The 16,550-nt window shown below is 37.6% G+C and overlaps 1 protein-coding gene across 3 annotated transcripts in view; it reads right to left on the bottom strand.

Moving 5' to 3' along the window:
* LOC124798840 (WD repeat-containing protein 35) overlaps positions 1-16,550 on the bottom strand; it is a 183,251-nt gene that overhangs the window by 126,211 nt on the left and 40,490 nt on the right. For all 3 annotated transcript variants that reach the window (XM_047262374.1, XM_047262381.1, XM_047262389.1), the window contains 2 exons: positions 10,465-10,631; positions 2,217-2,319 (listed from right to left, as the gene is read on the bottom strand). In XM_047262374.1, coding sequence (XP_047118330.1) covers positions 2,217-2,319; positions 10,465-10,631 — 270 coding nt within the window. The remainder of the gene's footprint in view (positions 1-2,216; positions 2,320-10,464; positions 10,632-16,550) is intronic.

Below are 16,550 nucleotides of genomic sequence, written 5' to 3'. Positions count from 1 at the left end.
AATAAAATGTTGTTAGCAGTAACATTAGAGGAAGGATTGTGGCCTAAACCAATGCACTGACCACGCTCAACAATTTCCATTTGGCTTTATTGTGATTCTTAATGTGTTACCAATTTCACAGCAATAATAATAATAGCTTTGCGAGATGAAATAGTGAAGGCAGCAGAGGATCAAGTAGGTAAAAAGACAAGGGCTAATAAAAAGAGACACTGAATTTAATTGATGAAAGGAGAAAATATAAAAAATGCAGTAAATAAATCAGGTTAAAGGGAATAGAAACGTCTAAAAAATGAGATTGACAGGAAGTGCAAAAGGGCTAAGCAGGAATGGCTAGAGAACAAATATAAGAAGTCAGAAGCAAATATTACTAGGGGAAAGATAGATGCCACCTACAGGAAAACTGAAAGAGACCTTTGGAGAAAAGTGAACCACCTGTGTAGATATCAAGAACTCTCTTGAAAAACAAGTTCTAAGCAAAGAAGGGAAAGCAGAAAGGTGGATGGAGTATATAGAATGTCCTAAGTCAAAACAAGGCCCCAGGCGTACACAACATTCTGTTAGAATTACTAATAGCCTTTGGAGTACCAGCCATGACAAAACTCTTCCATCTGGCAAACAAGATGTATGAAACAGGCAAAATACCCTCAGACTTCAAGAAGAACATAATAATTACAGTTCCAAAGAAAGCATTTGCTGACAGATGTGAAAATTACCAATCAGTTTAATAAGTCATTGTTGCAAAACGTTAACAGAAATTCTTTACAGAAGAATGGAAGGACTGGTGAAATCCAACCTAGGGGAAGATCATTTTGGATTCCGGAGAAATATAGGAACAAGCAAGGAAATACTGACTCTATGATTTCTCATAAAAGATAGGTTAAGGAAAGGCAAACCTATGTTAATAGCATTTGCAGACTTAAGAGAAAGCTTTTGACAGTGTTGACTGAAATATTTTCTTTCAAATTCTAAAAGTGGAAGGGGTAAAAAACAGGGAGCTAAAGGTTATTTACATTTTGTATAGATACCACATGGCAGTTATAGGAGTCGAGGGGCATGAAAGGGAAGCAGCAGCTGAGAAGGGAGTGAGACAGGACTGTACCTATCCCCGATGTTACTCAATCTGTATTTTAAGCAAGCAGTAAAGGAAACAAAAGAAAAATTTGGAGTAGGAATTAAAAGTCCAGAGAGAACAAATAAAATCTTTCAGGTTTGCCGATGACATTGTAATTCTGTCAGAGACAGCAAAAGAGTTGGAAGAGCAATTGAACAGATGGATATAAGAAAGGAGGATATAAGATGAATGTCAACAAAAGCAAAATGAGGATAATGGACTATAGTCAAATTAAATTAGGTGATGCTGAGGGAATTAGATTAGGAAATGAGACACTTAAAATAGTACATGAGTTTTGCTATTTGGCAGCAGAATAACTGATGATAACTCAAGTAGAGAGGATATAAAAGGTAGACTGGCAATGGCAAGAAAAGTGTTTCTGAAGAAGAGAAATTTGTTAACATCAAGTATAGATTTAAGTATCAGGAAGACTTTTCTGAAAGTATTTGTATGGAGTGTAGCCACGCATGGAAGTGAAACGTGGATGATAAATAGTTTAAACAAGAAGAGAATAGAAGCTTTTGGAATGTGGTACTGCAGAAGAATTCTGAAGATTAGATGGGTAGATCATGTAACTAAAGAGGAGGTTGTGAATAGAAGTGGGGAGAAAAGAAATTTCTGGCACAACCTCACTAGAATAAGGGATTAGCTGGAAGGGCACATTCTGAGACATCAAGGGATCACCAATTTAATACTGGAGAGGAGTGTGTGTGTGTGTGTGTGTGTGTGTGTGTGTGTGTGTGTGTGTGTGTGTGGAGGGAGGGGGGGGAGGCGGTAAAAATTGTAAAAAGATGCCAAGAGATGTATACAGTAAGCAGATTCAGAAGGATGTAGGTTACTGTAGTTACTCAGAGATGAAGAGTCTTGCACAGGATAGAGTAGCATGCAGAACTGTGTCGGAGCAGTCAGACCAGAACAACAATAATAATTAACAGTTAAGTTCATCTGCTAAGTTTTGCCTTTTACCTTGGTCAACAACAACTCCAAAACTGGCAGTTTTTGAAAATGATAATTTATAATGGTCACAAGATTGACTGTTGTCTTCTTTCTGCTCTTATTACAATACAGTATAAATTATGGCGGGAGGAAGAAGCAAAAATCTTACCATCTTCATACACAATACAGATCTTCTGACCATCAGAATTCCATGCCATTCCTTTAACAACTGACTTATTCCTATTGTTTATCATTTCCTCATACCAGGCACCCTGGAAGTAAACAGTCAGTCAGTGAAGCACTTAGGAAACAGTTGATTAAAATGAACTCACACAAGAAAAATTTTAAGTCTGTAATTCTTACTTGCTACATTTATTATCATTGTTATTATTATTATTATTACTATTATTATTATTACTATTACTTATTTGGTTGATTCTAGACCACTTAGAACCTAAGACTAAGGTACAATCTTTCTCTTTTTATCGTCCCAGAACTTCTTCATGCATTGGCCGATGGCCTGCCTCTGTTCATTTGCCATCACACTCCTCGGTTGTTGGTTTTATTGTTGGATAGAAAATTTTGCAGTATGGATTAGTAACCTGAAATTTTCCCTGTCCTGCATGGTATCTTCTGTAATGTTAAGTTTTCTCAAATCCCTTCTTGTCTCTTACAGCAAGCCTGTGCTGTTTTTAATCTGGAAATGTAATTAAAAATTTTCTTCACTAGCCTACTATCATTCATTCTGTAAATATGACCATAAAACTTTAATCTCCTCTTCCTTATAGTGTCTGTGCTTCTATGTTTCTTTATCAACCTTCACTTCTCCTCGTCCAGTTGTTATCTTTGTTCTTTTGTGGTCCTAAAATATTTCTGAGTATTTTCTTTCTTTCTTTCCAGTTCTTGTTCACCTCTTTCATTCAGTGTTAGGCATTCAGATCTGCATAGTGCCTGTGATTTAATTACTGTTGCATGTGTTTATTTTTCGCCTGGAACAAAACTGATCTTTCATTACATTGACTTTGGGTGAGTTTGTATGCTAATTCCATTTTCTTTTATCTTTCTTTACTTGTGGGGTTATCTAACCCATCTGATTGTATCCAACTTCCCAAATACTTAAACTCATCAAATCTTTTGACTTCTTAACATATTTGTAATTCGGTTTTAACTGCATTTTTGTAAAGTGTTTCCTTCATTATCTTTGCATCCCTTTTTTCCTTCAAAATTATTACAATATTGTCACCAAAAGTGAGACATTTCACCTTGAATTTTCCTCTTCCTTGTGCTAGATGGATCCTTTTTACCTTTAACCCACTTTCTCATGACCTTGTCTAAGATCAGACTGAAGAGAATTGGTGACCGACCATCATCTTGCTGGGCTTCTGTGTTAATTTTGAGAGGTTCAGGAACTTCTCCTAGCAATTTAACTTTTAAAGTTGCACCTGTGAATGTCTGCTATATTAATGTTGCATAAATATAAAACAACAGTGAGACAAAATGGGGTAGATCTCATTGATTTGTTAATAGGTAAGACAGACTCTCAGGCTGAAAAGAAAGGTAATTCCTTATTAGTGAACAACAAGAATGGTGAAACATTTGGAAACACAGCAATATGTTTGCACTACTAGTGATCAGAGAGACAAAGGTAAAGCTTAGTGTACTCCATCTCTGAATTCTCATCCTCATGTTAACCAAATGACTAGTAAGACGTTTTGTTTGATCAGCTGGACTAAACTCATACTTGAAAATCCCAATCTATGAATCAAATGACAATATGCTGATGTAGTAGTAAATATGATCTATACAACTGAAATGCTTAGCTCTAGAACACATTCGATAATGTAGTAATAAGCATATGATTCTTTATCTCTGGTATGACCCATATGTCAGGATAATTCTACATAAGTGATAAAAAAGATTTAATTTTCTATTTACTGTAGTCATCTGCTTACCCTAGTGTGTCTATTTAGAAGTTCACTACAGTAGGTATGGAAGACAGTAATTATAAAAACAGAAGCCCTTTTAAGTGATGGCTTATTGTCCACAGGAAAATATATTTTTAAAAAATAAACACAATGCAGAAATCAGCAAAATGATAACTAATATTAGATCCTGGTATTTAAGCACATATGAATGTAAATTCTTCTTAATGTCACAGTTTACAGAACTTGGTATGTACTTATAGTGGGCAAATAAATTTGGCACATGTGACTGCTATATTCAAAGACTTGGTGTACTCATCTTTTGATGCAGCTCTCTGACTGATTAGAGAATAATGTCTGGTCATCACAGCTGCACAGTGGATCGTTTGTAGGATATAAAGGATAAAGTGTACATTTAATACGTTTTTGGGTAAAATGTACTAATACTGAAACTTCTTGAGAAAACAAACTTGTGTGCTGGACCAGAACTCAAACCACAACTTTATCCCTTCATGACTATATTCTTTTTCCTGTAGCTGACAGTCCAATATGATACACAATAAGGCCTCCGTAAAGTATGGAAAACAGCAAATAAGTAACAGAGGGTTGAATCTTAAGCAAAGTTGTGAAGCATGGCTGTATAGCTGCTATATCTGACAATGATGTTGATATGGAGAGGCAGACTAGCATGCTCAATACTGTGTCCCACTCTAGTTCCAACACAGCACTTGCCAAAGATACAACATGAGCACGATGCCGCAAGACATAATGATAAGAAGGAAAACTTGCTGCCTCAACACCAGCAGCATGTCTATCACCCCATTTGTCTGCAAGATCTCAATGACAATCACTGTCTGAGCTCTGGCCTTAAATACACCCCTCAGAGTTCCTGTGTCAATGGAAGCTCTTCTCAGTTTACGGCCACCAATATCTTGTGACTTTGTATGACAACTTATGTTTGGCATTGTATGAGAGCTTGGAAGAATATGGTATGAACTGCTCTGTGTAGCTGTGCTTGTGTGCTCAGTGTAAATTAATTTATTCCTGAGAACTTCACAGTTTATAACAATTGCTGATGAGAGTTTCAAACCTGAGTGCAGCTACCTTGGAGCAGCTGCTCCTCGAACTCCATCAGCAAAGAAGGGACTAGTTGGATGCCATGCAACAATAACTGGCTGCTCTGAAAGATGCTTTGCCAGTGACCCTGACATTTCCTTCGTTTAGTGAGGAATTTGTATCTTCAGCAATTGCACCAACATTTCAATGCTTTGAAGGGGAGGTGGTTCAATTCCTTCAAAAGTCATGTCCCTTAGAGAAACTTGAGAATTGCAATTTTATCGCACCTGTGAAGTATTGATGGAATATCATATCTAGAAAATCCATGTAGTTCCAGCGACACTAGCTTTGAAGCAGTGCCACAAGGAGTCCAATCAGTTGTACAAGGAGTGGGAGGCAGAACTGCAAGGTATAAACCATGGTTGCAAATTCACATGACAACAAGCTGCAAACAAATCTACACTGATTCTATGTTATGTGGTGGAACAATCAGATTAGCAACAGATAAAAAGGTGCAAACACCAACACTATGGATGAATGACACCTCCTCAACACCATCCTTTAAATAGCACTTAAGTTTGAAGATGTGCACGCTATAGAAAAGCTTTTTCTATAGGACTATGAAGTTCTGCCTCGAGTGTTGCATCACAGCAGACATATCACCAGTCAACACTGGTAGACGCAGAGATGTTGTGTAGGACTGCAGTGACTCAGTCATCAAACAACCTCTCTGATCACAAGTTTTTCATGACAAGCAGAAAGTACAGTACACAAGGCAGTGTGGTCTCAGTGTCCTACAAGTTCTTCATCTTCTCTTCCTCCTCAGCATCCTCTCCTGCACACTGGAAGTGGCAGGGTTACCGTATGTCATGCCCCCTGTGTTTTATCAAACATCTGCAACAGCAGTGCGCAAAATTCTAAATGCTGTGTGTTTTCAGGGGGCCATATCAGATCATATTAGAAGTGTCTGAACAGCAAAGAAGACGAAGAAAAATAGAGAGAGAACCTCAAGGTCTACTAGTTTGCAATACAGGGTCATCAGGCTAGGGTAATCTGCTCAAATTAATGAGTGAGCTGTCAAAAGGTCAGAGCAAAGTCACATTCCATGTGGACACATGTGTCTCAGTGTCACTGATCATCAATTGGTACAACTGGTTGCTCAGATCTCCTCCATAAGAAATAAATCCTAGAACTGCAACATCTTTGGCAGCCATAGCATCCTGGTTGTAGGCCTGTTTTGAATGCAAGCATCTTATAGTGGGGTTGTCAGAGATACATCTCTCTTGGTTATAAAGGATGGTGAAGTATAAAACTTTTCAGACTCCATCAATTCAAAGAATTCAGGTTTTTCTATACCGAAATACGTGCGTGTATTTGCACCAAACATGCTTCATCAGGACCTGGCAAACCTCAGTGCTCATTCTGCAGATCTGTTCTCCCCAGGATCAGGGTGTGCAATGAACAAAGAAGAACATATTAACATGCCATCATAGATGGCACCACATTTCACGCATGCTTGCCTGATTCCATAAATGTTATGTGATTCCATCAAGACTGATAGGATCAAAATGTCATCATTCCCATCTCAGCTAGTGTATGGATCATAGTTAAGAAACCAAATTGTTCGTTCCAGTTGTGTTGGTATTTCAAAGCTAATAATTCCCAAATTGTTGCAGATGTATTCCCTATACCACGTCTGAAATATTTATTTTCCTGTCTTAACGAAAGTGCATGTTTCTCCAAAATTGACCTTGTTAATGTGTACCTCCAGTAGCCTCTAGATGAGGATTCTCAGAAATATCTGGTCTTGAATTTGCTATTTGGCCTATATATATACCTACGTCTATCTTTTGGCACTGTCTGCACACCATCAGTTTCTCAGAGTTTGCTAGAGCAGCTGATTAGCAGGGTACCACCCTGCATATGACACTGCAGGAGAAAATATGTGACAATGCAAGGACAAGTTAATGCAGTTATTTCAGATATTGCAGTAGACTGGATTGGACATGAATTTTAAAAAGTGTAAATTTTCTCAAAAATTCATTCAGTATTACGGATTTACAATGGAAAAGCATGGAATCCACCCCAGCAAGTGACATATGCAAGCAAATGAGGAGATGCCATGACTCAAAAATCAAAAAGAAGTGCATGCTATTCTTGGGAAAGTTGATTATTGTAAGTAGTTCCTCTAGAATGTGCCTCAGATTGCCAAGCCACTGAACATTTGTGGAAGAAAGTGGTAGCTTTTATGTGGTCCCCACAATGTGAGGGGACTTTCCCATGCCTTAAAATGAAGCTCAACTATGCACCATTTCTCATGCCTTACTCTTCGGGGAAACTTCCAGCTCTAGCACTATGATGCATCTCAGCATGGTATGGGAGCAGTTTTCTTATATAAATAAAAGATAACGGTGGTTCAGAACAACCAATCAGATACATTTACAAGACTGCCCAAATCAACCATTACCAAATTGAAAAGCAGGCAGTGGTGATTACTTATACCATTCAGAAGTTCCATAGGTACTTGTATGGAACAAAATTTCATCTAGTACCAGATCATAAGCCATTACTTGCACTGTTCAGACTTAGATCAGCCCTGTCGAACCGAACAATGTAAAAGCTTCAACACTGCACACTGCTCTTTAGTTCGTACTCATTTTTTACACAAGCCCATGAGTAAACATCTAAACACAGACTCACTATTGTACCCCCCCCCCCTCCCCCCATGTGTCCAAGATTTCAATAAAGAAGATGATGTGTGTTTTCAGTTATACCAGGCTGTGTGTCATGACCTCACAGATCTTCCACTCTCCGTAGCAGCATGGTGCCAGAAACAGCATCTGACCCAACACTTCAAGACAGGGGTGCAATGTGGTTACCCTCAGTGTGTGTCTTTTCCTATGACAATGGCAGTAAAGGGTCACTTTTTGCTGAAGCACAGATTATCTGTCACCATCCTCCTGGCAATACAGGATTTGATTGATTGATTTTAACAGGACAGCTAAAACAGCATAGGTCTGACCCGCCACTGCCCGCACCGAAACTAGGTTTATTGTGTGGTATCACTCCCTGTATATCTAGTAAAGCCAACCAGTGCCCTTAAATAGTGCAAGGAGTCCCTCTACCAGTTTTCTGTTAGACACAATTTCTTCAGGTCTAGTTGTCCCGAAGATTCTGTATCTTTTACTCTCCAATGCCATGCATTCAAAGATTAGGTGTGATGCAGTTTCTTCACCCTCATCACAGATCCTACATTTAGGGTCCTCTTCCATTATACCCATTGTGTGTAGGTGTTTTTTTGAAGTTCCCATGGATGGTAATCAGTCCAGTCATGAGTTTGATCTCTTTCCTGTTCAACCCCAGGATTACAGAGCTTCTTTTAAAACATGGCTTGGGCATCATTACCTTACCATGTTTTTGTTTGTGGACCTTGGTCCAAGGCAATACAGGACACTCACCATGTGGCCATTCCCCCAGGTTCTGCATAGTGGACACTGGGGAATATGGTGAACAAAAGTGGTAACACAGTGTCATGTGTATCAGCCAGCTATTGACAAGGGCAATGAGCATGTCACCAAGGGGTGCCAACAGTGTTCGGACGAAAAGCAGATATTCTCTACCTGGCCAAAACCAACCAAACTGTCGAATGGTTACAAATCAATTTTGGCCTCTACAGTAATTCTGTTTGGCTCATAGTAATGCAGGCTTTCTCAAAATTCTTGTTTATCGGTAGAGTGACGTCAGCAACAGCATACTCTACAACCTGTGCACTATCACAGATTTTTGCAATTGAGGGCCTGGCCTTGAACCATAGTTACTGACAACAATCACCAATTCCACTCCATCAAGTTCTCAAAAATTTGCTCATCATATAGGATACAACACCTCCTCACTGTCCCGATTCATCCACAATGAAGTTCAGTTGTCTCGACCAGTCCTCTAATACGTTCTGTCCTACACTCTCATGGTATCTATTTCCTCAAAACTCACTTGATTAGGTCAGTTAAGTTTTATATTCCTTGTGATTTGTTGGTATCCTCGGTATCTCTATTGGCAAGTACTCACTGAAGTGTTTCTTATTCACTTTTTTGAAGCTCCTTTCAAATGGTATGTACTCTGGCTTCATCACAATGTTGACATTTTATGACTGGTCTATATTTGTTGTTAGAGACTAATTGGCTTGACTGTGTGTTTCTTACATTCGACTATGGCCCAAGAGAAGATAAAGCTGTTGTCACTATTTTATCCTCTTCTCCAATTGACAATTTTGAAAGAAAATGGTAGTTTGCTGCTGTGGATCAGCTGAAGGTCATGCAACTATGTCCATGCCTTGAGCACACTTAAAATATCCCAGAATAACGTTAGTATCACAGTACTATCTTCCCCCACAGTAGTGACGACATGTTGACCAAGGTTTTATTTAGTGGTGACCTGAGCACCAAAACATATATTTTTAGGATTCCATAGCTCAATCAGTGAAAATGGAACCCTTACAGGATCACTTGTTGTCCTTCTGTCTTTTTTTCTGTCTGTCGGTCTGTCTGTCAGTCTGTCGGTCTGTCCAGCTGTTAAAAACCCATTTTCTCAGGAATTACAACATGTAGGGTACTTCCCGTTGATCTAGAGTCATGAAATTTGGCAAGAAGCATGGTTTTTCAGCACAAGTAAAGGGAAAAAAAGCAGAAAACTGTTACTTTGCAATTGTAACACATGAAAAAAATTTCTTTTGTAATTTGTTATCCACCTTAAAAATTAAAACTTTCTCAAAAGTCTTGGGACTCCTGGGACCAATGTCTTGCCAGTATCAATGTCAATAACAGGCAAAAATGGTCCAAATTCTTGATAAGTGGGATGGATAAACTATCTATATACACAATTAAGTTTGTATGGAACCCTCAGCGTACAAGTCCTGCTCGCAACTGGTCAATTTTTTTAAGTCAAAGCACAGTCTGTGAAGCAAATGAAACTTTGTTGATAGTGGAAAGGTGTCTTTATCATGTGCCAAGTACAGCATTCCTTTAGCTTCCATGGTGGATTCTGCTCACAGAATCAAAATTTAAAAGCTGTGCACTGCTTTGAAAACCAAGCCAGTTTCTCAAACTTGAATAATTATCTATTATTAGTCATTTTAACATTGTTCTAATGCATATTAAATTTTTGAACTGCCTATCCCACATTACTTGTAACCCACACAAATCATTATCTCATTTCTGTATATGATCTGCAGAAGAGAAAATGAATCATCCTCATCCTCACCCTCATTACAAAATGTATTCATGATTGTAAAAGGCAAAATGAACATCTTCCCTTAAATAAGACAGAGAATAAAAACTGTTTCTCACAAAGCAAAATATTACAATTAAATACAACCTCTATTTTGTAGTGAAATTTAGAAGAGAGTTCACATATTGGTGATTCCTAGTGTCATACACAACTTACTTTGTATAGTGTCCACACAATGATGAGTCCATATTGATCACTTGTTGTTAGCTTCTGATGAATCTCATTCCATGTAATAACTTGTATTTGTCCACTATGGCCTTCCAGAGTTTGATTCATAGACAAGTTTGAAGGTGCTGCTAGCCCTTTCAGTTTTCCATCCTTCCCTAAAAACATTATAAATGAATTCTCAAATAAAATGCTACTCATAAAAAGCCTCTTGTGTCACAGGAAAAAAAACAGGTTTGATATATTTCTCAAAAACTACTATTTACCTCTGTGTAACTAAGTAAGATGATTTTCTGGAGACTGGATGAAACTTAACTGGTTTTGAGTGGAATTCTGTAATTTCTCTTAGAAAAATAACCAGATTTAAACCATAAACGAGACTACAAATTCATTTTCATCACTGGTGAAAATCTGCACTTCAGTGATGTAAATTATTATTTACTCCAAATGCCTCAATCCATTATTGGAAAAATGTTACAATGTAATGTACTTAAGTTTGTGAATAAAGAGAGCAACACACACACACACACACACACACACACACACACACACACACACACACACAGAGAGGTAGATTTTCTTATCCTTTTAAAACGTGTACACAAGGATCAAGGTAAAAACTAAAACTTTTATTTCATTTCAGTAACATGGGTCTTTTTTACAATAAGGGCCAAAGTAAATTCAAATACATCCCAAAATATATGAAAATTTTGCTATACTACAGTGATAAAATGTAGCACTTGTTAAATCACCAGTCGATCCTTTATTTCTTGGTTACTAGAAAACTATCAGCTCCACAAATGTTTGTTTATTTTTGTACAAAAATTACATACACTGTTCATGGACAAGTCTATTATCACAGCAAGGTTGCAAAATGAGAATACTGTAGCAAAATATAGAACAACCTGTAGGGACTGCCAGTAAACCCTGAATAGAAATAAATGCCCCATACTGAACATAAAAAGACAGAGAGAGCCATTGCTGTTTAATCACACTATTGGTGATAAATCACTGAAGGCAGTAGCAACTTCAAAGTACTTAAGGGTAATAGTCCTGTGTGATCTAAAGTGGAATGACCACACAAAAGTAGTTGTAGGAAATCAGTTGCTTGGCTGAGACTCAATGGAAGAATCATATAAGGAAATGTGATTCAACCACAAAAGAAGTAGGCTACAAAACACTTCTTCAACTGAGTCTTGAGTACTACTCATCAGTCTGATGGTGTTACCAGCTAGGACTAAAAGGAAGGAGGAACAAAATCCAAAGTGGGGTGGCATATTTCATCACTGGTTTCTTTAGTAAGGGCAAAAAGAGGCATTTTAAAATCAAAGAGTGTACATTTCAACAAGAAGTAGATATGTTACTTTCTCCCACAGACACCTCACAAAATGAGCATGACAAGAAAAACTGGAAAAATTGGAGCTCATATGGAAGCTTAAAAACACTATGTATGATTGGAACAAAGAAAAGGGGGAAATTATAGTGGTACCAGAAGTGTCTTCTGCCAAACACTAATAGTACCCTCCACACACATCATACGATGGCTTGCAGAGTTTAGTATCCAACACAGCTGGTAGGGAGAATACATCAGAGATACTCAGGCTCTAGATTACAGCCATAGTAAGCATACCAGGTGGTGTGGCCCTCCAATGAGCACTTACCAATAAAAACCATGGCTTGCTTCTAGATAATCATTCTCTCACTAGTCTCTGCAGCCTTTAGTTATACGTCATTGAACAGCAGAGTCTTGACTGCCTGGTTTATGTTTGTGATTTGGATTAGTCCCTGGATTGTTGTATACACTTAACATGACTTTGCTACACTCTGGACTGGTTCTGGTTATCCATTCACATCATGAACTCTACTGACATTTACTTCTGGAACTGCATGTTCTACATCTGCATCTACAACTATACTCTGAAAACCACCATGAGATGCATGGCAGAGGGTATGTCCCACTGCATCAGTTATTAAGAGTTTCTTCCTGTTCCATTCACAAATGTAACATGGGAAGAATGATAATTTGAATGCCTCTGTGTATACAGTATTATTCCAATCTTATCTTCACGATCCCTGTGTGAACAATAGGTATGGAGTTGTTGTATATTCCTAGAGTAATCATTTAAAGCCAGTTCTTGAAACTTTGTTAATAGGCTTTCTCGGAATAGTTTACGTCTACCTTCAAGAGTCCTCCAGTTCAGTTCCTTCAGTATCTCTGTTGTAAGCAATCTCCTCTGTAGATTAATTGCACTTCCCGAGTATTCTACCAATGAACCTACTTTACCCATGACTGAACCTATGTGATCATTCCATTTCTTATCCCTACAAAGTGTTACACTCAGGTATTAAAATGTGTTGGCCGATTCCAACAGTCACTCATTGATATTATAGTCATACAATACTATGCTTTTTTTTCATTTTGTGAAGTGCAAAATTTTATATTTCTGAACACTTAAAGCAAGTTGCCAATCTCAACAACAGTTTGAAATCTTATCAAGATCTGACAGAATATTTATGCAGCTTCTTTCAGATAGTACTTCATCATAGGTAACTGTATCATCAGCAAAAAGGATGATTTTACTATTAATATTCTCTGCAAGGTCATTAATATACAATAACAACTGCACAGGTCCCAACACACTTCTCTGGGGCACACCCAAAGTTACTTATACATCTGTCGATGACTTTTCATTCCAGATAACATGATGCGTCCTCCCAACAGAAAGTCCTCAGTCCATTATCCAGCACAGTGACATACCCCCATACTACAAGGACAACTCTGCATATTTTAACCTGACATCTATGTATCTTGAACTAGTGCCATTGATAGCTGGCACCTGATGTCCAGTTTCTGTCTAGAAGTAACCCTGCCCAGGTACAGTAAAATTTACATTGGCTCTTGGATAACAAAACCCAGACAGACAGTTAATATTTGTATGACACAGCAAATCACATATTAAAAGCTTTTGTGGCTTGAAAGACCAGTTCCCCTCAGCCCTCCGTGCTGTATCCCTAGCCCTGAGCCTCTTTGCACCAACTGTTGCTGTTCGCAACTGGTAGAGAGAGAATCCTCAGCTCCTACCCATGACCATTTTTGCAGTGGGTATATTAGCGACATACTGTAAAGACATTTGAAACTAAAGACTATGTATCATCCACTAGTTTCCTCAAAATATGTAAATTATGCAAAAGAAATGTGGCGGGTTACAAACCAAGATAAATGAAATAGACTACTGGTCCAATGGCAAAGAGCTGTGAGAAAAATTTGTGTGGTTGAATACTAAGTCAAGAGGTCTCCTTTTCTGTTTTATTTCACTATGTCCTGTTTAATATTGAGTAATGTCTTTCTCTTACTATGTCATAGTGTTTTTAAAAAAGTATAAAGTATTTTTACACAAAAAATGTATAGTGAAAGAAAACTTACATCAACTGAAAAAAGTAAGCTTCTAAACTTGATAGGAGGGTACCCTGTATGTACACAAAGAAAGACCTTCTCAATAACAAAAGTTAATGTTATCTTCATCATCTTCCTCATTACCTCAGTCAATAATAAACCCATTATCCAAACAAAAAGTTCTGCTTGAAGGTCCAGGGAAACTAGGTCACAAATAAGAGACCATTAAACTGGAATGACAAATAACACAAAACTTCAATGAGAGATAGCTATAAAATACTTCCAGGAAGACAACATTTAAATTTATATTTGATATTAATATACTTTTAGAAAAGCTTTTCTTCTTATAGACAGTCTACATTTCATAACTTCTTTATGAAATGGAACTGGTACATAACCTCAGTCATGGGTAAAGCAAGGGACAAGTTCACAGGCACAACATTACAGAAATGCAATGAGTTTACAAAGGTGGTTGCTTACAAAACACTAGCATGTCCCTTCCTAGAATAGTGCTCCAGTGTGTGGTAACTGCCCCAATAGGAGGGAGAGCATCATGGAAATGCTGAACAAAACTCAAGATGCCTGAAGCTAGAAACTATCCCATGAATGCCTACTTCCGAAGTTTCAAGAAACAGCTTTAAGTGAGAAATATAAGTATAATCACCTGTGTGTCACTCCCATAGGGGACACAAAGACAAGATTAGACTAATTACAGCTCACATGTTCACAATCATTCCGCCTGTACACTATACACAAATAGAATGGGAAAAGATTGGTAAGTAGTACAAATGGGATGCATCCTCTGTCATAGACTCGACACAGTTTGCAGAGTATAGATGTCAATGTCATGTTATTTTGCTGCTCGAATAGCAAAACTAATGTAACACTTTTAGAGTCCCATTTCCCTATCCAATTACCTAAGCATCACCTGTATGATTCAGGTTAGCTCCATTAGAGATGTTCATGTTTTATTTTTATTGTTGTTCATTGTAGAAAATCTATTCCAGATAATAATAATTACGTTTAACTTCCAAATCCTTGACATATCTGACAGTGTCACCGGAAAACCTTACAGTTTTCATTCCTCCTCACTGAACTTTCATTTTTTTTCTAAATTTATCTTTACATTGCTTTTACTGTTTGCTCTATCTACAGATTGACAAATTTAGTGGATATTTTTATGGAGTGTAGCATTATACAAAAGAGAAACAAGAACAATAAATAGTATGTCCAAGAAGAATATAGAAGATTCTGAAAAATGTTGTTAATGATGACTATATGTATAGATCAGGTAATTAATGACAAGTTACTGCACTGAGTTGGGGAGAAAAAGTGTTTTATGGCATAACTTGATGAAAAAATGGGATAGATTGACAAACGTATCTTGAGGCACCAAGGAATAGTTTACTTACTAGTCAAGGGATGTGTGATGTGTTAAGATTGGGGGGGGGGGGGGGGGAGGGGGGTTACAAACACATGAATAAAGATAAAGTAGCTAAGTTCGAATAGATGTAGTTTCAGTAAATATACAAATATACTTCCACAGTATAGGCTAGTAGTGAGAATTGCATCAAACCAGTATTTGGACCACAGATGACATCAACAACACCTATAAAATATCTTTGGAAATTTTTGTAGTATAATCTTCCCTTTGCAAACTTATTTAAATACTACTAGGCAACATTGTCAAGTGACAGATAGCTAAGCAATAGACATGGGTCTGTAACTGTCATTCAAACAATGAAAAGCAATTTTAAAATGGTACTTGAAAACTTGTAGAACACTGTGTCCTCAGAGTCTTTCGCAGTGGCGTGTCTGAATAAAATCTTCCCAGTTTTCAAAAGCGAGAAGATTTTATTCTTGTTGAACTTTATTGATAGTTCAGATCTGAATGCTTAACTGAGCCACCAACTAACAATTTCATGCTTGGCATATGATTAAAACTATTTGTATTGTGTGGGAGAATCTGCAAGACTTTGCTTAGCAAAAGGCCCTTCTTACTCAGATACGGTGCTGAAACTTTTACACAATCAGTGAAAGATTAGCTGAGCCTGTGTATCACTTTTTTAAAAAAGAATTTAAGATGTAAATATTTTAGGAGTAAAGGAGACCACTCCCCAAAAACCAGAAGCATTAAGTCTTATCAACAGACACACACACACACGCACACACACACACACACACACACACACACACACACACACACACTTGCTGTTTGGCCCTGTCAATGACTCAACATTTCTGACTTTCCATGAGTGGTCTTCTTTACTCTACTAGAGCTTTCTTAATACAATTTAAGATGTACTTCACAAGAGGGGAAAATATGAGGTTCATATTTCATTTCTTCAATTACAGATGGATTACTAACTTTGGTGGGGACAGAAGGGACAGGAAACTGAGTGAGACATAATTGAAAAAAAATCCTGTCATTCACCGTAGATTATTTAGGAAAGTAAAGAAGACCTACAACACAGTGGCTCAACTTGTTCTTCTAAAATATGAGTCTCATATCTTAAGGATTGCATGACTTGTTCAGTGTGCACATCACAAGACTTTTAGATGCATTACATGTAGACAATCTTGATGTGGGTAGTTTTTGGAACATCATGCAAGATGGTGAGGATTTGATGCAGAAACTGGATTGACCAAATAAGCAACAATTAAAGCTAATGGAGCAATTAAC

The sequence above is a fragment of the Schistocerca piceifrons genome, chromosome 1 (assembly GCF_021461385.2).
Source record: "Schistocerca piceifrons isolate TAMUIC-IGC-003096 chromosome 1, iqSchPice1.1, whole genome shotgun sequence".
NCBI lineage: Eukaryota > Metazoa > Arthropoda > Insecta > Orthoptera > Acrididae > Schistocerca > Schistocerca piceifrons.
Note: the sequence above shows the minus strand (reverse complement) of the source record. Positions and strands in the feature narration are given on the sequence as shown.